At 37.5% G+C, this 26,214-nt stretch overlaps 1 protein-coding gene across 4 annotated transcripts in view; it reads right to left on the bottom strand.

The window, feature by feature from the left end:
• FBXW11 (F-box and WD repeat domain containing 11) overlaps positions 1–26,214 on the bottom strand; it is a 78,654-nt gene that overhangs the window by 34,177 nt on the left and 18,263 nt on the right. For all 4 annotated transcript variants that reach the window (XM_072872545.1, XM_072872544.1, XM_072872543.1 and 1 more), the window contains 2 exons: positions 6,521–6,583; positions 5,189–5,414 (listed from right to left, as the gene is read on the bottom strand). In XM_072872545.1, the coding sequence (XP_072728646.1) occupies positions 5,189–5,414; positions 6,521–6,571 (277 nt within the window). In that variant the 5' untranslated portion in view covers positions 6,572–6,583. The remainder of the gene's footprint in view (positions 1–5,188; positions 5,415–6,520; positions 6,584–26,214) is intronic.

Below are 26,214 nucleotides of genomic sequence, written 5' to 3' on the forward strand. Positions count from 1 at the left end.
AAGTAACCTTTGAACTCAACAAGTGCACAGTTCTGTGGTTTTCTGTTGGTGGTGTTTTTGGTTTTTCCCCCCTATTCTCGAATACCTGTATCACCTTTCAGAAGACATTGAACAGCTCAGCTTGAGAGTGGAACATGAAATGCCTTTCAGAGTTAGGACTACTGCATCACTTGTTTTTCAATAGAAGGCAAGAGTTTCTGAATGAAGTACAAACACTATAGGAGTTTCATATGCAGCATACGGCATATTCCATTATTAGAAGTCCGTATGTTGTATTTTAAATCCTTTGTGAGAGTAAGAATGTACATGTAATTTAAGTAGTTTCAGAAGAATTTGATTCAGATTACAATTTTGAGACCATAAAAAGTAGTATTCGGATCAGTCAGGATGGCAGCACACACCAGGGCTTGCTTTCTATACTAACACCTTTTAGCACAAGATAAACATAGGATTGTTGAAGTCCATGGTTTTATGATCTCCTATTTAGAAATTAAGGTGATGTCTGAGTAATACAATATGTGTATGCATCAACTTATGTTCAATTGCTTTTGGTTTTCTTTTCCTTGTGAAATACTACTTTTCAAAATATAGTTCTCCAGATTAAATGTAGTTGCACAGAACTGATTAAGAAAAATGAGACTCAACAAAGCAGGAACATTTTGCAATTTTTCAGTCTTTCACACAACTGTATTTGAAAGAGCAATAACAATCCTCTGAAAAACAGTTGCAAAAATCTGATCCAAAGCCCGCTCTCATGCTTCAAGTCTAGAAGTGCAACCTGAATGACCAAGGTACCACCACCAATTCATCCAAAAGCTAAGCCTTTCTTGGAGAGATCAATGTTGCCGTTTCTGGCTGCCAACAAGATGATTTGAAGCAGAGGTGAAGAGCTGGAAAACCGCTGCTGAGGCACCAGGAGTCATTAATGTCATTTCCTCAGAGAGGTACAAAACTCATCGTGCCACTGGAGAGCTGGCCCCAGCATCCCGAATCAAAGCCTCTCCTCCACTTCAGGAAACAGTGCGACAAAGACTATGCTCCATAGTGCAAAGAGGGCTGGGTACTACAATGTATTTGGTGCCTTTCTGTGGCACGTGCAGAACTCAGAAGTACCAGGCTAAGACCCAGGTCCTTCTCAAAATCCAATTAAAAAAAAAAAATCATTTCACTGTAACATACATACCAAGCATTTAGAGACAGGACTAGAACACTGTTCCTAAGGAGAGTACATCTCCAAATAAACTCAAAATACAAGGAAAACCTTCCTTCCTAAGGTGACTTTTGTTTTCTACAGGTTAGGAATGTTCTTGAGAAGATTTAGACTTGACTGCCTATCTGCAGAAGGATGTTTTATAGAATTATCAGACCAAGTGTTTGGAGAGACAAAACCCAACTGACAAGTGCTCAGCTCATTTTTACCCATTTCACTAACCCGAGACTTTTTCAGACTCTTGCTTGTGGTGTACTCCTAGTACCAAATGGTCATTAATGTTTAATTGAACTAAACCAAGGTTTTCAATAAAAGCTAACTGCAACCAGCTACCACATCTCCACAACAGCGATAACAGACACATGTATGCATATCAATCTGGGACTGTACACTTAACACACACAAACTCTTAGTTATGAAGCCAATATTTCATTGAGTTTTAAGAATCAGCTGTGAATTACTAGGCAGAAGCCCTTTAAGATGCACAATTTTCACAATTCTGTATAACACTGGTCACAGTTAAAAATAGATTTTTTTAAAAGTCAGAAACTCAAGTGTTTTTTGATATTAAAATAAGGCAGTCTCGTCTTCTATGAATACACAGAGCCTTGAAAGTTGCATACTGAGCACAAATACACAAATGCTTTTCTTTGCCACCAAGTCTGTTCTTAAGATTTTTACTGCTTGCAAAAGTGCACAGACTTAAATTGTTCACATTAAAAAAAGACGTCAGGTAAAATATTTACCCTAATTAACATAGTAGGAACAGGTCCAAAGCACAGATACTTAGACAGGCCCACTATAATTATTTCAGACAACATGCAGGACTAAGTTTAAGACACATTAAGGCCTGAAATAGCCACGTATACCTATTCTACATTAAAGGACAGTGAGCATTTAGTTTTATAAATAGTTTCTGAAACAGGTACTAAAACCTATCAGTTTTATTTAGTAAAATGCATCTAGCATTTATTGGTACACTTTTCAAAGAAAACATTACTCCCAACTCTTATGCCCCTACAAGAGCTTTTGCAGTTTTATAGAAAATGGTGAAAAATTACGGCTGCTGTTGATTATAGGTACCAAATGAAGGTTTGGTTGAATTTCAATAATAAATTAAAACAATTAAAATCCACAAGGATTTCAAAGCTCAATGTGTAAATGTCACTTTGGATGAAAATGAAACCCAAATGTGGGATGTCAACTCTATAAAACTGACTAACATTAGATATGAAGCAATCACTTAGATCATGCAACTGCACAGGCTTTTATTATTTTAGAAACAAATTTCAAAAGAAGCCTGGCAGGGTTTTCACTTGACTGACACAGTGTACAGTTCTCTTAGTTTTAATACACAAAACTGACATGGAAGGGACTTTCTTTCCTAATCGAGGGTGGCAAGGCTCAAGCGTCAAAGTTGTAATTCATTTAAGGAAAGGACACAACTTGGATGAGAACATGCAAGTAATACTAAGACTAACATCTTGAAGATAATCAAGAGAATCAAAAGCACAGAGGTGACATAAGTTATTCTTGCAATTATGCTGTCCATTATACACTGCTGTCTTGAGAGCTGTTTTTGACATGCTAGAGGAAACACCGTCGGCAGATGTGGAAAAACAATGAGTATAGGCTTCTGAGCCACTTGGTCAATGGGACTTGCAATAACAGAAACAACTATACGCCATACAGCTATAGCTGATACAGCTAGTCATATGCCACGATGGTGATTTCTAGTAAAGGAAAGAGCCCAACCACAGCCCAACCTGTAAGAACAGACCCTACAGACTAAACATTCTGCCACCACTTACAGAAAAGCACACCAGAATTATCACTTTTTCCCACTGAAGCGAAGGGAAGCCAGATACAAACTTTTTCTATTTTTCCTGCATTCTCACAGGTGTAAAATCAGTAAGGACAGTAGCAAGCAAAAACTATTTCCATTTAAAACAAAGGAATTTTACTTCTTTAAGACAAGAGAAACTATCTTTTAAAAGGTAGTACTTTACTGCTGTCTTTTAATGTGATGTTAGTCCAATGCAGGACTGATTTCAATGAACTCAGATTAAGTTCTTAGGTAAATTTATACAGACATTCTTCAAACATCATATTACCTTTAACAAAGGCTGAGTATGGGAACAGTTCCCAGTATTTACATCTTCAAAAGCAACAAATGTCATAAATATAACTATTTATATATACAAATGTGGTGTAAATAAGTGTCAGCTTATGCAGCTCCCAAAAATTTCTCTAGGAGTAAATACATAATATGAAAGAACTGTATATCTCCACGGTATCAGCCCTGAGGTATAAAATCAAAGCAAACCAAATAAAATTGTAATTGAAGCTCATACTTTCACATGACCATGACTGTCTATTTCACTTTATTTTTTAGTTAATCCCAGACACTCTCTAGAGAAATCAAAATTCAATATTTTTGAAACAAGCTGGAAGAAACATCCACACTACCTAAAGGAGACATCTCTCCAGTCAAAATGAGGCACATTTTTATGTGTGTGGCCAGACAAGCTAAGTCTTCTTTAAAATAACTTATGTGAAACTGAGGTGTGGGGGAAAGACACTCCCTCTCTCTCACAGCCCTTTCACATTTTTAAGCCTGTTTTTTTTTTTAAGAAAATAGAGCACATATGAGATCCCATATCACTTCCTGTGTCCTACCCCACGTTCTTCATTCCCCTCCAACTACTAGGTTCATTTCAACCATGCTTGACATGTGAGCCAAAATCCCCCCATCACCTCCAAAAGTTGAATTCCTCCAGGGTTTGTGGAAATATAGCAGCACTACAGAAAACAGAAAGCCATAACATGCCAGCAGCATTCTGTCCCAGATACCAGGAAAGCCCATACACACAACACCACCTAAGCACACCAATAGCTACAAAAGCTTGAGAGCTTGTAATATGACCAGCCTTTAAAGGAACTTTACTTCAGTGGTCCCTGTGCTCAGAAAATTACCAGTTTCCAATTTACATTTACAATTTTCCATTTACAATTTGTATCACCTCCTCAGCCGCCCTCAGCACTGTCATGTCTTGGAATTCCTGGGATAACATCCACAGACTACTCACTCACTGCAGGTGTGAATCTGTGCTATTATACTGCTAATGGCAAATAGAACATTTGGCCACTTATTTCATGCTTATTTCCCACTCTGGAAACAATGTTCACACATCTACCTTTCAAAAAATCAAATGAATCATCCTCCCCAGCAGCAAAAATCCAGGGACATGATTCCTTCCAGAAATTAACAGAAAAATATATACAACTTACCAGGAGATTGAAAGCTAAAAATTCTATATACCTAGTTATTACTGCTCCATATTTTTTTTGAAGAAATGCATATAGCAAGTGTAAGAACAGATTTCATATTTGAACTACTGATACAGGTTTACACTCATCGGTGGAAGAAGAGGTTCTGAGCAACTGAAGGAAGGAATCATGGCTGGACTATACAATAAAAACCCACAAGTGCTTTTGCTCTTGAGTCAGCAACAAGACCAAACTAGATTCACTCATCTAAGCAGGCTGCATTTTATTTAAGATTTGGGAAGTTAGAACAAAACTAAAATGTAGTAAGGACTTCAGAAATGAAAACACCTCCATAGTATTTTCTACACCTATGGGGTTTGTATGAAAAAGGAATTTAGACCAGAGCTTGCAGAGATACAACTTTTATGACAACTAAGTTCCAATTTAAACAAACACTAGTCTTCAGGATATGCTACTCACAACTACTTTTACATGGAACAACACTGGCATCCAGTGGCCAATTCAATTAATCACAGAACTGAATGACTTCAGCTACCCTCCTGCACTTCTTCTGAGTAGGAAGCATCACTTTATTTATACAAGACAATCTAAATCTGGAGGATGTTCCAAAAAGTTTGCATACACCCGAAGTATTAAACGAAATGAAGTATTTATAATGCACCTCTTGTAAAATAAATATTAATTTACCTGGTAACGCAGTGATGAAGTCCCGTTGTAACATGGGCTTCAAGTAAGAGTTAATATGTCCATGCTGATAGTGACACATTCGTGAAATAAGGTGTTCCACAAATTCAACTTGATCTGATTCAGACCACTGGTCAAAATATTTAATACACAAGTCTTTTTCCTTTTCGTAGTTTCCTTCTGATGGTCTTTTCCTTGAGACAATCACAGATGAAGTTCCATTACTTATCTGTTTTGAGAAAAGGAATATCAGTGTGTAAATATAAACAAGAACAGGAACAGCTTTATAAGAAGTCTCTTGAGGAAGAAAATGTGAGAATATGCAAAGAAATAATCAACAATTAAATTTTAAAATACATTCTTAAAGCTATGAGTTATGCCATTCAAATTTCATCTTTCATGGATAAAGATGAATGAAGGGACCTTGCTTATAATTATAAGTTACTTCTTACACTGAAAGACTTCAATTCTCTTACACCTCTTACCATTTAAACAGCAAGGAACTTAATTCTTCTAAGAACAAACTTTTCCAGATTAAACCAGTGGTTTCTGCTGCATATTGCAGTTTGCCTCTACTGCATACTGCAGTCTGTCTCCACTAATGATTTACATAGGTTCCAGCAGTTAAAATAATACACATTTAGAGACATACCAAAGTTGGGTATTAATACTCTAATTAACACAAAAATTCAAGACCCTCATGTCAGCGTTGAACTGCTTGTCCATAAATGAAAACTGAGAATTACACGATATCAAGGGCTTGTTTTGTTTTTGAAAAACAGCTCATGTCAATGTTTGGGACATCCACATAAAAACATTGTTAAAATCCTGGAAGCTTTAGCTACAAATAAGGATGCTACAAGAACACCACCCCAGGACTTACTACTGATTAGTAAATAGAACCAAAGATTGATGCCAGGCTCTTCTGAGCCCTTCAGGAGACTAAGAGAGCTGCTGCGGAACAATTGTCAGCTCTCCAAAACATTCCCAAACTTCTTCAAAGCAAATTGGTTGCAACTCCTTGCCATGTGAAGGTGTTCAATTTTTCTTTTTAAATTGACAGTCACGTGCTCAGACAGGTTGAACTGTATTCCCAGATATCCTTGGACACAGAATTTTCCTTTCAAGGTCAGCACAAACTACAAAATCTGAGAAGATCTAGTAATTTCTCAATTTCATTGGTGTCATCCTTCACTTGAAGGTTGAGCTAATTTTAGGATGACACAGTCAACTACATACGAGGATGATTATGCAGACGCAAGATTCGGAAATTTCTCAAAAGCAGGAACATATAAAAACATGCCACCTCTCTTTTTACATGAATGCTAGTCCTACCTGCCATAGGGTATTTTTCTTTGGAGACTCATCTTCATTCTGATCCTCCATTACTGACGTGTTCTAAGAAAAAAAAAAAGTAGTATTACTTCAATTTTTTATTCTATGGCAATTCCTTGCTCTACAAGCATTATGAAAAAGCAAATCAATTGAACAGATAAAATTAATTTTCTCAATGAACGGTATTATCAAAGATTTTTGGCCACAAAACCTGGGTACTATAAATAAATTCCCCTTTTAACTGACATGTTTATCAATTCCATTTACTGTAAAGATAACTCCCTAACCCCTCTTCAGTTTCCTTTAACAGGTTTTCATGCAGCCTTTCAACGCTTTTCTCACTGGGAAATAAATTCACTTTCATCCTACTCAAGCCAAAGTAATTAAACCTGTCAAAGTAATCAACTAGCACTTTCTGCCAGAGTTAAATTGCATACGTCTAGTTGGGGGGGGGACGACACCACTATACACTACTTTTATGCAACACAATATGAATTTTTTTTCCAGCTCTAGCTTACCACAAGGAGGAGGGACCATTCTCTATAGAATGTCTCTAATTCACTGCCACAATCTGTGTCCTATAACCCTTGGCTGTCACCATCTTTCTTCACCCTCACTTAATTACAGTGCTCTCCCCACATCGTAACTGCTCCTCCCTACTGTTTTCCTCCCTTTTGTTCGAGAACAAGATGTAAGAATTTCTATAAACATTCAGCTGCAAATGTTTCTTTTAGAGCTTACCTCAATTTTTCAAAATCTTGCAGTCATTTCTTCCCGTTTTGTTTTTTACTTATTTGCTCCCTTTTGCTGTCCATACCACAATTACCATCTATTTTTACATACTCATTGGTACCCCACATCTAGGCAATTATTGCTCATTTAGCTTCCCACCAACCCTGTCCTCCCCATTATTCATGTCCAGGAGATACTGGCTAACTGGCAGAGGGCTATCATGAAAAACTGAATGTCTTAAAACATTGTACTTATTTCAGCCTTCTTCCCCTCTATCAGCTGTCTCAGCAGAAAGAGGAACAATGCACTCAAGTAAAACACATGATGGAATAAGTCACACAATTCCTTTATTCTTGCCATCACAGATTATGGATTAACCCCTTAACAACTACATCCAACCCCCACTCAAAACACAATTCCACCTCAAAAGCATTCACTGCTTCATGTCCTCCTCTTTCTTGCATAAGGGATGTACCACACCAAAACCAGAAAACTGGAAAAATTAAGAGAATTAACAGTTAACCTAAATTAACAGTTGCCTAAGATAGTTGCCTTTCTTACTATATTTTAGAGCTTGACGGTTCTTTCTAGTCTCAAATATATAGCTTGTTTTCCCTATTATATCTTCTATTCCTAATAAATTCTCTCTACTTCTGTCTTAAACACATAATTTTGGGGGTTATTCCCCAATCACATATATCCTAACTCAATGGATTTTACAATTGTACACAGACTCTAATGTGTCTCTGAAGCACTTAAGCCTACTAACTGAAGACTAAAAGATGACCGGGTGGATCCTGTCCTGTTGTCCGGAAGAAGCAATTAGACAACTCTAATCTGTTCTGTACATCCACAGCACTTGGCAGAAGTCGTCAAAATTCCTAACAGCTGGTGTCACTAGTCCTTGTGCAGGAAGGCCTCCAGCTCTTGTGCAAGAAGGAAGATAGGCATCTACAAGTTCAACTCTTCCCTTCATCATGCTGTTCGCTTCTCTCAACCTGTACCTTGTTGTTTACCTCACCCACCCTCTATATAAAGCTACTGTGCTGGCCGCCTCTGCAGTTTTCCCAAGCAGCTTTAAAGTGGATTTAACATGGACTCCATTTCCCTGCAGCTCTACTGCTGAACAGCATCAAGACCTGGTGCAATGACTTCTCATTCAGTTACTCTGGCAAGGCCATGAGCCCTGCAATACGACTGCCCTGCCCTTGCAGACTCTGAAAGAACAGGCTTGATTTTTTTTCCCCACAACCACAAGAGCCTAGCAGCTTCTCACAATGGAAGCGCAGCTTCTAAATATTATCAATCCTGTTTATAAGTTCATTTTTTCCAGAAATTCTTGTTAAGTTGCTCACAGTTCTTGCAAAAGTAGAATGGTATTTCCAACCAGCTGTCATTCCTTAATTAGTCAGCCTGGAATAAGTGTTCTCCATCCCCTACTGAGAATGGCAGCAACAGCGAAGTGATAACAATGGGTCTAAGCATAGATGTTTTCTGTTGCCTTGTAGGTGTTATAACCCAACTGAATAAAGTTATACTGAAGAAAGCATCTGTCTTATTTTCACTAATGGTAAAACCAGCAATGGCAGCAAAATTTACAAATTGATCTACAAGCCATAGAATTTTAAAAGCTTGTTTCCTGAAGATTTGCATCCCATATTCCTCACCTAGTTCTGCAGTAACTTCAAGCTTTCTTTAGTCTTTCTGCTCCACAATACCTCAAGTCTTTGGGATTTCTATGAGATGCAGATGAACAGGGCAAACAGGTTCAAAAGTTACGCGGGGAGAAAGAGGTACTGACAAGCAGCATAAATACATAAAGCTCATTTCCTTTGGAGATTATGAAAAGCTTCCAAAATAAAACCAACCATGAATGATCCCCAAAGGCAAAAAATTTTGTAGGTATTGGAAAACTTCATAAATCAGTTTCAGTTAAGATCCTTAGATACCTGGTAGCAACTAAAACTGGCATCTCAAGCATAATAGTTCCACATATATATGATTGTATGACATTAGGTGCAAAAGCACCTAAGTTTTTCTGTAGATGCATGGCACTCAGCCTGCAAGGTTCATCTCACTCATGAGATACATTAAAAAAGCTGCATCTTTTCTAGCAGAAATTTATCAAGATTTCTACCAGATTTGTGTTAGCTCCAGGCAGGTAATGCTTAGATTTGCACTATGCTTCATGACTTGGGAGTGCCTTTAGTCACTTAATTGACTCTAAAGAGAAACAGTATGCTGCAGCTTTGTTCTTTAACCCAGTTTTAGTTCCAGTATCAACAGAGCAATTATAGAAGTGATGGCAGTAATCCTGGGAACTAGGAGAAGACACACAAGTAGCAGCAGTAGTACCTAGCAAGGCAGACAACATTGCTATGTTTCTTCAATGAGAAACTTTTCCCTACCGAAGAATGGATTCACAGGATACAAAGGATGGATGGATAAAACTAGACAATAGCTGTGTTACCTTGAAAAAAAGAATAGCAGTCTTCAATTATTATATTTTCAGCTACAATGAAAGGGAAAGTTATAGAAAACAAGAACTTCTATTTCCCACTACCCTTGAGATTACACCAGTAATTCTGATCCGAATTAAAGATCAAGCTAAGTCTTTAAAAATCTAATTTTCTCAAAATTCCCACTCACTGGAAAAGATACCAGGAAATTTCAGTTAAAATTACAAAACAAGCAGAACTAATCAAAACAGTTCAGCTAAACAGGCTCTGATCTCCTTTAGCAAATCACATCTACATCTGACTTTAGAGAAGCTGAAGAAACAATAGAAAATAACTAATACATACTTGGATATCTTGAAGTCAAACACAGCAGATTAAGCTCGAGCTCTGTATACTCAAATGGCCTTCTGAAACCAGCTCTACCAGCATAGGATTGCTGAAGGTATTAATTACACATTCACCCAGAGGAGGAGAGGAATCCACCATCCTATGTGACAACTGGACCACATCAGTAAGGAAGAAAGCTGGGTAACCATCTTTACCATCTAAAAGCAATGAGCATGTGTCTCTTATGGCTTCCTGCTTTTAATATAGCCAGAAAACCCTGATGGTTTAAAGCGTTTCCAAATGAATGCGAGCCTCTCCTTCAGATGTAATGGTCACCATTTTCTAATCCAGGAACCTGTTAAACAGTGTTTATTAACAACATCTTGACACTTGATCGGGGATAGGAGGGGATTTCCTTCTTTTAAGTACTGAGACACTCTTAATAAAAATATACTGTAGCACAAACACTAAACAAAGTTGGAGAACCACTAACTTAAACTGCACAAGATGTGAATCAACTATTCTCACAGCAAGGACCAAATCCCTTACTTATCACATCCCTCAAAATCTGTATATATCAGTCTGCAAAGAAATGCAAATATACTACAGTGCTTCCAAATGCCAGGTCAGAAATAGGTGGTCAGTGACAAAGTGTGCTTATCCTAACCACTGCAAAGATTCACCACTTCAAAAAATTTCTTCAGAAGCATAGCCATAGGCTATATAGAGGAATGACATAAAAGATTCCTGTATCAAAGGAGTAAGCATAAAAAGGTATGGACGGTTATTCAAATTTGGGCAATAAAGATGTTTGGCTTCACAAAGAAGACAGCACCAGCAACAACATACCTCCAGCTACAGGTTTAACCTCACTCACGTTGCCTATAGAAAACAGTTCCTGGCAATATTCCTCCATTAATTATGTAACAAGACAACATATGCATTTTTCTAAATATGAGATAATTATACCTTTATGCAGGGGGAAAATAATCCCTTGAGAAAAGTAGAAAATAGAGCCCGTGACCAAATGATTTTCCAAATAAAGAATTTCTGAAAACATTTGATGGTAATAAACTCAATCCACTGTCCACAGTCACTATAAAGCACTTTGAAAATAAATCTCTAAGGTTCATCAAGTTAAACTTCATTTAGTTTTAGGCAGTCGTGTGCAGAGCAGGGAGCTGGACTCAATGATCCTTATGGATCCCTTCCAACTTCAGATATTCTATGATTCTAATTTGAAAGTTAACTCTGCTGACCATGGACATGTCTATATTTGACATCTCTATTAGTAACTGCTTGTTTCATCTTAAATTAAACTATTTATGTAAGCACTAGGGATCTGCACAAATTAAGCTCAATACGCTTCATTTCTTACCTAGCTAGCTATTCTCCCAGTTGCCAGGTTTTATTTTAGTGTAGTTATTGCTGGAAGTTCAAACAAAAATATACTTGAAATACTAAAAGAGTCTACCAAGATCCAACAGCTGAAGGCAAAATTAGAAAAAAACCCTCATACTGAAAATAAGGCAGCATTTTTATTTGGCCTCTGACTAACCACCAAGAAGTTTACAGGAAGATAGGGTAAATTCAGTACCAGCAGACAGTTATCCAGTTTGTGTTTAAAGTCTCTAAAAGCAAACACCGTAGTTTGACCACAAGGTGTAGATATGATGTTTTTAAAAGATACCTAACGCTTTTAGATACCCAGTTTGACACTTCTCAAGGGCCTACTTTTAAGGAAGTTTTCTCCAGATCCATAAATCCCCCAAAACCAACAGTTGCCTGCTCCTGTCTCTCTGCTCAGAGAAAGAAAATCTCAAGTCAAAGTAATTCTTCACCTAAATGTTCCAGAACAGTTATTTTTGCAGGTTCAAAAGAATAGAAGCAGGTACTAAACAGGTTATCTTGTTTAATCACTAATGCTTTGATGACTGGCAATTAGTACCACTATTTTAACTTTGTTTCTAGAGTATCAGTCTTCACCTTAACCTCATTACAAAATTAATTTGCTGATCTTCTGTAAATACGTAACTGCATATCTCTTAATATTCAGTATGTCTGACTTGAAGTTAATCTCAGAAGTCAGACCAGTGTGGGCTGTGTCCACAACTAAACTAGGTAACTTGTTTTTAAAATGAAATTATACACAAAAGTGATCAGCACTTCAGAACTACTATTCTGATCCAATTCCACAAAACACAAAGCAAGGGCTCCAACTTCATCACAGAGCTTTTGGTGATGGCACATCCTTTTAATAGGCAGTTGTATGCACAAACTGCAGTCTGAAACTACCCAGTGGAGCAGTTAATTTGGTAATTCATACCCCAACCTGTGAAGCACAACTGCTGATGAAGTACCATAACAGCAAAATCACCCTGCTGGCTTTTAGAACTTGAGAAATGCTGCAATACAGATTCTCATAAAGATTAATATTAATTAATTAAAAAATCACTGATTAAACTAACAGTCAGTTTAGGATGTAACAAGAAACAAACAAAAGAGAAAGCGCTGCTTTTGTCCAAGTTACCAGCTATTTTCAAGCATGCCTGTATTTCCACTCAACAAACAGACATCACTAGAAAAAAAATACAATTATCACAATCCCAAGAGACATCCAGTGTTTTCAGCAGCAGGTATAGTTTCTAAAATTAGATGGGGAGGATGCTTTTGATCCACCAGCCAATTAAAGTTGTCCGTGTTTTGGTTTTGGGTTTTTTTTGTTTGGTTGGTTGGTTTTTTTTGTAAATACGTAATAGCTTATTACTTCTTAGGAGTGGGCTTACCTCAACAGGTACTGCAGGATCATGTCTAACATATTCCTTGCGTAACTGTTTCAAATACACCCTAACTCTCATTTAATTTTCTGAGTGTCTGGAGTAAAGAGTCAGTAATCAAAAACTGCCTGTATCCATCCTATATTAGTATGTTGTCTTTACAAGAGCAATGAGTACTGAATTGTGTAATTGTAGCAATTTGATGACTCATCCCTGCACCATTCCAAGTACCGAACCATGAAGGCTTGCAAAACTTGCACATCATACAAACTATTTTGCTGAATATAAATATGTTGAGCCCCACATATATATATATATATATATATTTTAATCACTTTTTCTACACCTGCCTCTCAAAACAGAAAGTACTAGTTTTATGCAGAAGCAGCTTACTAAAAAAATGGCAAATGCAATTTTAAATTCAGACAGGCAAGGTTTGGGGGCTACATTAAGCCTCACTGTAATGTTTTTCACAATGCCTCCTTGCTCAGCTCAAGATGGTAGTTGAAAAAATTTGAATCAATAATAATAATAAAATCTTAGGTTGTGAAAGAGCATCCAGCAGTAAGGGGCAGTCAGCAAGTCCTACTGCAATGCTCCACCTGAGGCTTACTGATCATGTTTTACTTCAGATGAAAACTGGCTTTATTTTCTAACCAGCTGGACTCTGCAGCCCTTTCCCAGCCTAATAGGAGGTTTAATTATACCTTCAGCTTACAAGTGCTGCTTGTTTTTCAGCTGTCTCAGTTCATGCCTTTAACTACATAGTCACTCAGCCTTTTTTGGCAGACACTGTATGTGTACAGTACGTTAGCAATCCACATTCTTGCCCAGAGCAGAAAAATCTCAATACTTAAATAGTACATTAAAGCAGTCATCAGGCTTATCATTGATATCACTGCAAATGGTTGCAATCACTTTCCTAACACATTTCTGAATTAACTTTCACAACTCTAGAGTACAAATACCCCAAAAGAGGAATCCTTCCCGTCTGCAAATAATAATTTTGACAGTAAAATGTTTACATAAGAATCATCAGAAATATGGCTATGACAAACTGGCTGTAGAAAGGTACACAGACACTAGGAGCAAGGTACTGGTTTTCTTTTTATTTTTCTAAATTAAGAGAAGTTACCTCAAGTTCTCTGCTACAATTACTATTATTGTTTTTGCACTAACAATATTGCTAATGATTCATCTAGTTAATTTTCCAAATAAACCTATTTAGGTAGAACCTATTTGCACTTCTAATCTTCATGCATCACAAAGTAAAACAGTTTTTCCTCTGTACGTTTAAGACTCAAGGGAAACTTCCAATCGTGTTACCTATACAGTGAACTTGTTGAAACTAAAGAAGTAAATGCACCAAGTTTGCAGAGCTTCCACTGCATCACAGACACTTGTCCTGCGCTACATATTTGTTCAGACCATTTCAATCTACAACTATACCAAAAGCTACCCTAAATAACAGGATTTTGTTAGGCAGTTGGGAAGATTAGATATGTCAAGCTTTTTTTTTTTTTGTATAATGGAAACATTAAGTAGTATTTTCTACCTGAGAAACTGTCTCAATACCTAATAAAGAGCCCCTTTAGCTTTTATTTCACGTATAAAGAAAACATCACAAATGAAAACTTGAGGGGAAAATACTGGGTCGAGATTATAATAACTTTTCTTCCTTCCAGAGCAGATGCAAAGAAACCTCTTCACATTCACTCATCTATTAATTTATAGGACTTGTAAAAAGAAAACAAACTATTTAGAAAGTTGCATTTCACTGCTGACTGCTCAAATTAGTACATACATCAGAACCTCTTTAATCAAGGAATTTAAGCACACAAACAGCAGCTGACTTCAAGGACTCCATAAGCAGCCAAGACATTTTAGAGCTAACTGATGCATCCCTACAACACACTATTTCTACATTAGCAGTTTCAAAGCCCTGAACCAGCTTGCACGCACCTCCTACAAACCAAGTAGCTTAAATGGAGTATCATTTCCAAAAGTGTTTGCACTGTGTGGACACCCCAAGCCAGGTGCAAGGCAAAATTCAAATTACACTTCACACTGTACAATGCTGTGTAAAAAAGCCGTAAGTTGTACATTTTTCTCTGCATTATGTTCATGGGTAAACAAGGCAGACAACACACTGCTCTCCACTACACAATTAATAAGCCTGTTAACAGTATTTCAGATTAAAGGTAGGATAAGCAACATCTCAGAAGCAAATTTCAGGCTAAGCTAGTAATTAGATTACTTCAGATTCATCAAAAATAAATTAGCCTATGTTAACTACATTTGCAACGTGGCTGCCTGGTGCAAAGCTAAAATACTTCAAGGGTTATTCCTAGATTCCCAGAGGAAGTTTACGTTCAGATCTCTGCTGCTGGTTCCATGTGAAACCAGCTCTGTCCAAATTTAGTTACCTCAACGCGCTGGCCAGAAGACAGGCACAACCCTCAACACAAAGGTGTCTAAAAAGCTGTATGAAGGGACATTAATGGGCATCAGAAATACAGACACTGCAGCCAGTTAAAGATCCAGGTCATAAAGCCATTTTTTCAAAACCTGATCAATTTTTTTTCTCATATCCACTACCGCTTAACACATGCACTGCTGCTTATTACCTTTTTCTTCCCCTAAGATCTAGAAAAGATCTGCAGCCCTTTAACCTTCGAGCAAAACAACAAAATGGAACAGAAGGAAGAGAAGCAGCAGACATGTACTTCCAGCTTGAGAAAAGTGGCTGAGCAACAAACACAAATACCATATATCGAAGCACAGATAACTGAAGAATAATTTAAAAATAAGCAACTCCAAACTACAAATTCACTGGCATTAAATACTAATAACTAGGATTGGAGATTCAAAAGAAGCTATAAGCTTCAACTAAGCATTCAATCCTTTTCTCCAAGCATGCCTATGTATTTTCTCTATTTTTTCTACGACCAGATCCTGGCACTTCTTCCTCTACATCCCTCCTTGCTTTCCCTGGCCAACAGAACTACATCAGAATTCATTCTCATTCTTTGGTTTTTGCTCTTCCCCAAGGATCAGCAAAACTTTAACCAGATTTTGAAGAGGTTTCTATACAGACTTTTTCTGTAAAAAGTTATAAAAAGGTTACTCAAAACCACCTAGGAGCAGGAAGAAATTGCACTAACTCTCCATCATCTGTCTTTTGCAAAACACAAGGTATTTGCACACAAAAGAAATACAGAAAAAGTAGCCACCACAATGAAATATTCAATAAAACTAAAGCCCAAACTAAAACAAGTCAGCTACTCCAAGAAAGAAACCCATGCTGTTTTAATTTCAGTTTTTTCCACCAAAGATGTATGGCAACATATTCCAGATTTGGCAACTCATGGAATTGTATCAACCCGTCATAACTATTCAGGAAATCCTAATCACTCCTTAATTGTCTGAAACACCATCTTTCGCTTATACACAATTTCAGTGTGTTTTTGTAATTGCTGATATCCAAGTAACGGAAAGTATAGAGAAAAAGCCTCATCTCAAAAAAGGCTGTGGACTAACTTCAGCTAAAGAAACCAACCTTCAGTAATACAAGATGCAAAAAATACCCAAATAATTTTTTCAGATATCCACTCAGTCTTGCCTGGGTTAGCCAGACACTCTGCATTCAAGTACTGATTTTATCTAGATATTAAAAGGAGTGCAACTGCATAATTTAGATTTCACATGATTTATACAATGGATGTCTAAGTGTTCCTGACCCGTAAGGCCAGCACCACTTCTCCCTACAACTTCAAGTCAGAGTTGATGAACACAAAAAGCGCATCATTATAAGACTCTACAGAAAAGGATTTGAGAACAGGAGCAACAGTTGCCCAGTGTCTCAGGTTCCTCTTTTTGGAAGATTATTTTTAATCTGTATCACATCAGTGACTTATTTTACGTTACAGCACACCATCTTGTACTGGTGTAAATGGAAGGTGGCAAGCTGTTGCACGGGGCAGCAGATCAAAAAGGCAGGGAACAGCTGAAACCAACATATTGTGCAATGAAGCCTTGAAACCAATGCTGTGACCACCACAGCATGCCAGCAATCATCTCCTTACTTTCTGAAGACAGTTGGGTTTGATGTCACTTCAACAGGAAAACTGCTATATGTTTCTTTTACTTCTGAACAAAAGGACAGCATTAAACAAAGTGCCAGCCATGGTTTCCGTGGCCTGATCTGGAACCTGAAAGGGCTTTTGCCTCCAACAAGCTGCACTGAAGGCTAACTTTGAAGTTAGCAGGGCTCAAAAAGAATTTAATAGATACTGCAGGACAATATAAAAGTCTCTAGATTAGAGTGATGACAATTACTTAGCACCAGGCATCTTGCTTTTTTACTATTCAGGTACTGAATTCAAAGGCATTTGACCTAATTCTTACCATTTTTCCCAAAACACATACTTACACATAAGCTTGAGACTTTCAGATTGCATTTGCTGTAGCAACCTGAGCTTACATGTACAGAACTGTACATGGATTCCTGTAACATTATGGTAATTATTTTTTCGGTATTATATTCCTTGAATAAATTCTCTAGTTCAAGTACCTTCAAAAGCAGACAAAAGTACTCTGATTTTCAAAGTAAGTTCACGTGTGCATCCAAGCCCTGCAATCATGTACACAACATTAAAGATATCTTCACTTGATCCTAGTTTTAGTGATTTTTCAAGTAGGGTATTTAACAAGTAGCTACTGAGTATCTCACACAGAAAGAACTTTAAAGTCCACTGTCATTCATTAATAAGTTTTTTTTTTAAATTTATATTTTTTTACTAAAATGCCTTTTTTTTTTTACTATTATCTGTCAAATTTAAACTTCTCTTTGAATGCAGGGCCCTAATCCATTTGGTACAATGACACTTATCAGTTACAACATGCAAATTCCTTGACAAGAATTTTTCAATTCTGAGTCTCTATCCAAGAAAAACAGCTGAAGTGTCCACAGATATGTCAAAAGATGTTTGCATTCATACACTTTATAGTGAATATTTAGCAGTTTCTTTATTTAAAAAAAAACCAAAAAGTGGAATAGATGCAAAAAAACAGGTTTAGAGGTATAGTTCAGATTGTCCCTAAAGTCTGGCTTAATAATTCAAAGTATTATTCAATAATTCAAGTATCAAAAAGTGCGTGTGGACTTGAGGAGTGAGAAAAACATGTAAAATTAAAAAGCAAAAAGTTCAGCTGAGAATCTAACACCACCAGTGCAATGCCACGGAACAGAATTCCATACTTACAAAGTAAGTGAACAGGTTGGGATGAAGGTGACCTATATTATTTCTTTAGGGCAACAAAGTCAACTCAAACTTCTTAAGTATCCATCTGTAAAATCCACATGACCAAAGCACTGGGAGATCATCCTGTACCATAAAGTAATGCCTTTCCATAGTGGGGCTTCGCAAACATGACTATTTTGCCATAGAAATATTATGCAAGTAGCAAAATGTTTTGATTATAGTTCCTTCTTTCTCTGCTGTGCCACTTCTTCCATACTTGACAGATGGGTATTGGTAAAATTTGCTCAGTCCTGCTGTTGGGTTTCTAGAAAGCTGTCCTATCCTTGACTCCAACGCCTCCTTTGATTTATTTGGATTCTACCACCGTTTCAAAGGATCACAAAAACCAAACCATGCATGTGAAGACTCTCATATGCCACAGCCTTGAAGACCTACAGAACAACTCATCGGATGCAAATAAAGGAGGCCCAGGGAAACCTAGGAATGGCCTGCCTGCTAAGCACCCTGGGAACTTTTCACACTGAAAGAATAAATTTCCTTACGATGGTGACTCAGAGTGGAACTATTAATATCAGCAAAACCATTACTAACACTAGTATCAAGACTGCTGCTTAATTCCCCACAAGCAAGGGATCTGATCCTCCTGCTGGTGATGTTTCTGATGAGAAGTCTGACAGTGCTGCATGAAGACACTGCACAAATGTAATTTCAACCTTAGTGGGAAATATTTCATTATATTTTCTGTTTCCTTGAAAATTCTTCTGTGGGAAATAGACCAAACACCTGCAAGGAAGAGGACTATATCAAATATACCTGGAATAGATTGCCTTGCATTTCCTTTTCCTCTCTTAAGAAGGATTTCACTCCCTCCCAGCATAAGCATGGCACTACTAGAAGGCAAGCAGAGAGCAAGGCACATTACCTAGCAAATTTCTTTGCACTGTAACAGGATCAGACAGCAAAAAAATCCCCTTTTCCAAAGGAGGCTGAGAAAGCATAAACACAAGGGTGTGGCTAACAACATCTCTCCACTCAAAGACGTGGTCTTCTGCAGATGCATCGTAAGAGGTGTAAAGAATAACAGCTCCTGCCTGCTACTTGTGAAATATATTAAGCTTAGTGTGATTGTGTTAGCTTTTCTGAGGAACATAAATTTATGTTTGAAATTATGTTCATCTGTTGCAGCTATAAGCAACGGCTCTGGATTTACTGAGGCAAGGTCTAGTATCTTGTGTTGATACATGAATCCATCATGAAGAAATGTACTTGTCTCCTTAGGGACATATCCTTCCCAGTCTGAGACACTCTGTGATCTCTAAATGGTACAAGAAAGAAACACTAGCAAAAGGCAGGCTAGCAAGTCACCCAAAGGAATAAGGACTGGATCTCTAAGTTCATGTTACTTTTTCTACGTTTGGAAGTGCCTTCTGCAGCAGACAGCAGCTTAGTGAAATACCTCAAGAGGGAGTCATATTACCACTTCCTCCTAATCTCTATCATAAACATTATTGATTAAGTAAACTACTAACTTTTGAATACTGGCAACTTCTGAAGAAAAGACAAAGGTGAGACAACTGCCCACCAACTAACAGCCAGAGGCGAAATAACTTGAAAAGCTCTTTAGAAAGAGAACCAGGCTCCTGAAAAAGATATGCTCTTTGTTCAAGCAAGCTTGCAGCTTGGGGATGAAATGTATGAGCGTTACCGTACTCTAAAACCTTCTGAAAACAACAAAGTCCAAAAAAAGCACTCATATGTATTAAGTTGTTTATACCAGCAAAACCCTTTACCCACAAGCAGAAAGATTAGTGCTCGGCAGCACTCAAACAGCCCCGCCCTGAAGAAGCCACTGCAGATGACCCCAACCTGCAAAATGGTTTTGCAGGCTGCCTTTTCCCTCTCAGCCTGCAGTCACCATTTGCTACACGCTTACCACAGACCAGAATGAACACAGCTGGACCCATTCGGCAGAAGCCATAGTCAGCTACAAGTGACTGATGTACGTCATGTCTGGGGAAAATCAGGAACCAAAACTTACAGATATTTAATCCATTTGCTAGTCTTCTGACATCAGGGAACACACTTCTGCTCCTCAGCTAAGGAAACTAAAGAGGAAGAGCTCTGGTTTGTAGCTCAATACTAGCTCACTGGCTGAAGTTTAAAGTAATCTAGTAAGTAATCACTCTCTTCCACTTAAAAATAAACAATATGAATTGACCCAATAAAGAGAAGGTCTCTCTTCTTGCCCCTAAGAACAGGCTTAGTTAATAAAGTCATAAAACTGAAAGCACTCAGATACACAAAGGATGACTGAAAAAAGTGCTTATCATAACACTTTCCTTCAGATAAAAAATCATGCTTGGGGGGGGGGGGAAAAAACCAACACACAATCCCTGGATTTTACATTTACTTATCCTATTGGTGTCTAGGCCTAGCAACAAACCACAGCCACACCATCAGGAAGCACCGCAATGAGCTGCTGTCACCGTAAGAGACTGCAGCCAGAGCTGGACTTGGCTCTCGTGAGACCACATCTGGAGTACTGGGCTCAGTTTTGGGCACTCCACTACAAGAAATACACGGTGATACTGGAGTGTGGGCTGGCGGAGACCACCAGGATGGCTGAGCACTGGAGTGCAAGAAAAGAAAAAAAAAAAGGTAAAATGCAATGTTACCCTTTGCAAAATATTTGCAATATATGCAACTAATACCAAACTGAGCTGTCACATCAGTTCTCAGAGTCTGCAACGCACATACTAAGAACTAAAAAAAAAAGATATTAAGAGAAACTGATGAAAACAAAATCCAAACTGCTACTAATTTTGAGAAGAGATTCTGGCTTCAGCCAGAAGAAACAGCAATACTAGGAAGCACTGCTGCTGGTTAACAGAGGGAAAACTGGACATTTTTACGTCAGATCTACAAACTGGGTAATTCAGGCTACCTCGCTGCACAAAATGGCAACAGGCCTACTGCATGGATATCTCTAATTGCTTCTACGATACTATGCTTAGCTTTAAAGCTTTCATCTCAGAAAGAAGTCTGTTTAAAATAGAGGGACAAGCACAAATATTTCAGGTACCGGAGAGAACATTCTGTTCCTTTAAAGAAAAGGAATCAAATATGCATTTCTTTTTAAACAGACCTGTTGGACTGTTTCCAAAAAGAAATGCTAACAGTCCCACTGTTTTGAGGCAAAATACCAGAAAACATGTCAAAGAGGTTTGAACTAATTTACAAATACTTAACAGAAGCAGCAAAGCAGTTTCTAGCTATGACAACTCATTTTAACAGCTGCATAGAAGAATAACATTTTCAAAAGGACGCTATACACAGCAACAGGCTATTAATCATTTTTCCGATTTGTGATTTCATGCACTGTAGGAAAAGGTTTTAGCAGAATGCATCTACTGCACTGTCATTTTAAGAATACTACTTCATGTCTGTGCCTGAAATTGTACTGTGAAAATGACAGTACTGCTATAAAAAAGAATGCTGAAGTTTTCATATAAGAAAATCAGAATTTCATTTTCAAATACAATTTTTTTCCAACTATAGTTTCCGTTGTTGTACTTCCTTCCGGTATCTGAATAGAAGCATCAACCAACAGAAGTTCAAAATTAGTAAAGAACAGCAAACAGAAGCTTAAGCAAGTTAATGTTAAATTGTATTTTATCAATAAAGAGAAAGACAAACTTCCTTCTTTGTGCCCCAGCTCAGCTGTGATAGCACTGAGATTCCTTACTGCTAAGAAATAATATCCTTTGCAGGGAATGCTATTGTAAGGAATAAATATTAAAACCGAGAACTCCACTTGCCACTGGCAAATAGTAAGTTCTTCTGAACAGTAACAAATTATGAATTGGCCAATTCAAAAGGCTTTTAAGACCACATTTTTGTGAAGACAGCTTCCAGTTATGGAGAGGAAATCAATACGCTCCTGTCTTAATCCATAAGCAGGAACAACACTGGCAAGAACTGAGTCAATGTCACCTTCCAACTGCTTGTCCACCACCAGGACACGTGGTATAAGAATGAAAATGCAGATGAAGGAAAACCTATAGAGCTGGACATCCCACTGTGCAGAAGTCAAGGATAAAGGACAGGTAAAATAAAGTGCACTATCGCAAGCCTACTGACCACTGGGCGAACAGGCTGGGAGGAGTCAGGGTAGCTTCAAGTCTGAGAAAGCTACTACATGAATTTTAAGACCTGGCCTCTGGAGGAACAAGTCAACTTCTCACACTGGAAGCTCTGAAAGTGAGAAGTTTATCGTTCCTGTAGTGAATCAGTGCTCCGTTAAAGCTTCCAAGCTACATACCCCACGTGTGAACATAAAAGGAAGAGCAGGACACTACATACAATTAAGCTGAAAATTTTAAGGACAATAAATGGAAAGGTGTAGAAAAAACCCAACATGTTGGGGGGGGTGTCTAAATAAGCAAGAAAAAACTAAGCAGAGTTTTAGAAGAGAGATACTATGATCTCTTTAAAAAAAAGTCAAGGAAAGGTGTAACTGAATACAAGAAAGAAAGAATTGGTTGAGCAGTATTTGGTTACTAGGTTAATTTCATTACATATATCTAATAATTCATTCCATAAACATTATTTCATCACATCCTACATTATGCAATAATTCAAGTGACATTTAAGTACTCATCTTCTGTTGCTTACTGATTAGTCTTCAACTCACACTGGAAATGTTTACTTATAGAACTAAAAACACTGGACATCTCTCTTTGCGTGACATCGCTGTTGGAGCTATCTCCCAAATCAGCATGACAAAATATGTTCAAAACCACTGCAATGCTACACAAGGATGAAGCTATGGAAGGTGATGTATCCATATGGTTGCATTACACAACTGGTAACAGAACCAGTTTCTCTAAACACCTAAATAAGAGACCAGTATGCTTTTAATCTTGCAGTCAAATCCATATCAAAGAGGATGAAAACAGTTGCTATTTGAATCCACGTGTGTTCGTAATGGTAAACTCCTTGGTACAAAAAACATTATTAAAGATAATTAAGTAGTTAAAAATAAGGCCTCAGAATCTATAGTAGTTTCAAGTATTATGAACTGGTATTTAATATATGCTTTTCAATAGAACAATAACAAGTGATAATAAGTGTCAAGGACTAATTTCCAAATAGTATTAATTATGCTAAAAGTCAGAATAGATGAGAGCAAACATCAAGTGACACAAACAGGAATAAATATTTTTTAATAAATTTTCTATCTCTCTTCTGCATTCACTATCAGCTTACAGAATGCAGAAAGTAAATATTTCTCCAGTAAACTACAGGAACTATGAAGGTAATTTTACTGCATGAGAAAAAGCACAGAATACAAAACCAGACTAATTGTGGAGAATTGGAACACTACCTCCAATCCACTGGCAATCAGAGCACATTTGCTTAAGTGTTACAGCTTGATTTTAGAAGAGCCTAGTTAGAGATTGCTAACAACATTACGGAAACACAAGAGTAAACCTAATCTCTGCTTTCTTCTTTTAGACTGATGGTAGATTACTCTTGAAGCCTAAATGTTTGAAAAAGCACTAAGACTGGATAAGAGCTTCCTGAAGAAATTCTGCAAGGCTCCAGATTTAAGATTCTTTTTTTTTCCCCCTCTTTCTGGTCCATTCACTAATTACTCTACACATACAAAACACAGATAACAAATACAACTCACAGATAACTTCTGTGAATTACTGAAGGGCTTCTATATTTCCCTTCTTAAACTTCCTCTTAATCATCATCACGCTAACTGAATGTGTGCTACAGAACGAAGATCTCCTGGTATATATGCCCTACCTGTTTTCACATGTGGGCTTATAGCTCAGGACACAATGAAGGCAAGTCAAGGCACCAAAAATAAAAAATGGGGAAAAGCAGCTGGTGCCACTTTCACTTCCAAGTTCCCCTTTGGGTGTCATTGAGTCACACGCCTGAAAGGAGAACCTTGTTGTTGTTTTTTTTTTTTTTTAATATCTCCCACAGATGCTTCTAAAAGATTCAAAACCTCTTACTCCTGGTTGCAGTTCTACAAAAATCAGACTTTTTTTTTTAAAAAAGTGCCTTTATTTTGGAACAAAATTTAAATCAACAAAGCTCTCTCTACACCTTACCAATTAGCATGCCCCACAGGTATCTGCTTAGGACAGTTATCCCTCTTATTCTCTAAACAACCCATCAGGAGGGTGCAGCCAGCAGAAAAGCACAAACCCTGCAACACGTGGAGAGGCCAAACACCCTGGTGAAATCCCTCTTCAGTAACTCCTGAAGTGCAACAGGCTGGATACACAAAATTGTTTCTTTCCACAGGTTGAGCTCCTGGCAGCTTCAAAGCAATCCCGCCAGCTTAAACAATGCGGTTGTCCTTGCAGTGATGTACTTTATTACCAAAATTTGTTAACCCTGTTAGCTGTTACTATTCTATAGTTAAAAATGTTCTGGGATTGTTAAATTCCTACTGGCACATGGAGCAAAAAGCCTACACAAATTAACCAGTACTTCAACTGTGGTTTTCATAAAAGCTGACAGATCTGTAACAATTCCTGAAAACAATATAGGTTTGAGAAATTTTTCAAAGTGACACATCCTGACATAGCATTAGCTATAGTTTTTGATTATATATAACACCACATCTGTGTGATAACAGGTTTCCAAAAATCTTGTGTATACAGTAGTACGTTCACAAACAAACTGATTTGTATTTTATCCTGTAATCAATAATATCATCAGAAGTTTGTAATACAATGTATTCTGCATCAATTAATCTACTGCCCAGCCTGGTCTGAGCTTTCACCTGTTCAATTTACAGTTAACTACTATGTACCTGATAGATACTGTCACAGAAAGAAGAAAAGTGTTCATAATAAATAGGTTTACTATTACTTCAATCAAATATATAGATTTTTCTGTTTGTCATATTGTTTTAATAAAAAGTTCAGTTGGGGAAAAAAACAGTTCATTTGCCATGACGTGCTAACTGATGAGAAATTTCCAAAGAGATGATTTATAAAGAGACTTGGGGCAAAGTTCTCGGATTCATCATTAAGGAGTCCTTGCAATTCCCAAACCAGGTATTTGCAGAAATGCACGCCTTGCCTGCAGTATGGAACCTGAGCTTTTTAAGAAGCCCCCTAGCCTGATGAGTCTTTTCGAAATTCACTGTGTGGAGGTCCAGCAGCTAGCCCTCCCCAAGGCTTGTAGTCCATGAAACCGAGATCTACACCTACCATTTAAAAGACAGTTATTAACAGCAAAACTGCTCCTATCCTGAAATAGTTCTCAAACTGTTAAATACATTTATGCGTAAGTCACAAATTCAAAAGTCAGGTAGAGAGGAGGTAAAAAAATTAAGCATGAAAGCATAGGATTGCAACCCTAGGTCTGCACTGAAGAATAGCCTTATGACAACAAAGCAGCAGTTGTTTCAAGCTCACTGCTCACATCCCTCACCAGGCTTCATTAACAAGCCTTGAAACGATTACTGGCCCATCCCACCAGACTCCAACGTACTCCCAACATCACTATCCATCTTAAAAACAACTATGGTCACTTGCTGAAAAATTGTGAGATGCCCTTTGGCCACTGACAAGTTAGGTCCCAGGAGAAAAAATTTTCAGAATCCCCACTGAAAAAAGTTTTATTTTACTTCTGCAGTGAGGGGGTGAATGCTGAGGATCAGGGAAAGAGAGCAGGAAGATCTTATGTTAGAACTAGCTTGTAAATATTCCCAAAATAGACACCAAGCCTCTGTGACTTTGCTGTGTCATGACTATAAGCATCTACTATAACCATTATTTGGCCATGAGGTAGTGCCAATTTCTATAAAATTGTATTATCCATTTATACATTTATCTTGGTCATGGGGTTTTTCCCCACCTTTAAAAAGTATTTCAAAATTGGAAACATAAAGCACTCAAACAGAAAAACATGTTTGTATTTTAACAGAAATTTTGAAGAAATTTTTAATTCTGAAACTCAAATTTGCTGGAACTCAAGTGACCACATTTTGCAGGCAAGAGGAGAGGTTTTGAAATAAATGGTTACTCTAAGGCAAGACATTCATGTTATCCAGTGTCTAAACTCAAATGGACTGACTGCAAACACAACTCAATTCATTT

This window comes from Ciconia boyciana, chromosome 9 (genome assembly GCF_034638445.1).
Source record: "Ciconia boyciana chromosome 9, ASM3463844v1, whole genome shotgun sequence".
Classification (NCBI taxonomy): domain Eukaryota; kingdom Metazoa; phylum Chordata; class Aves; order Ciconiiformes; family Ciconiidae; genus Ciconia; species Ciconia boyciana.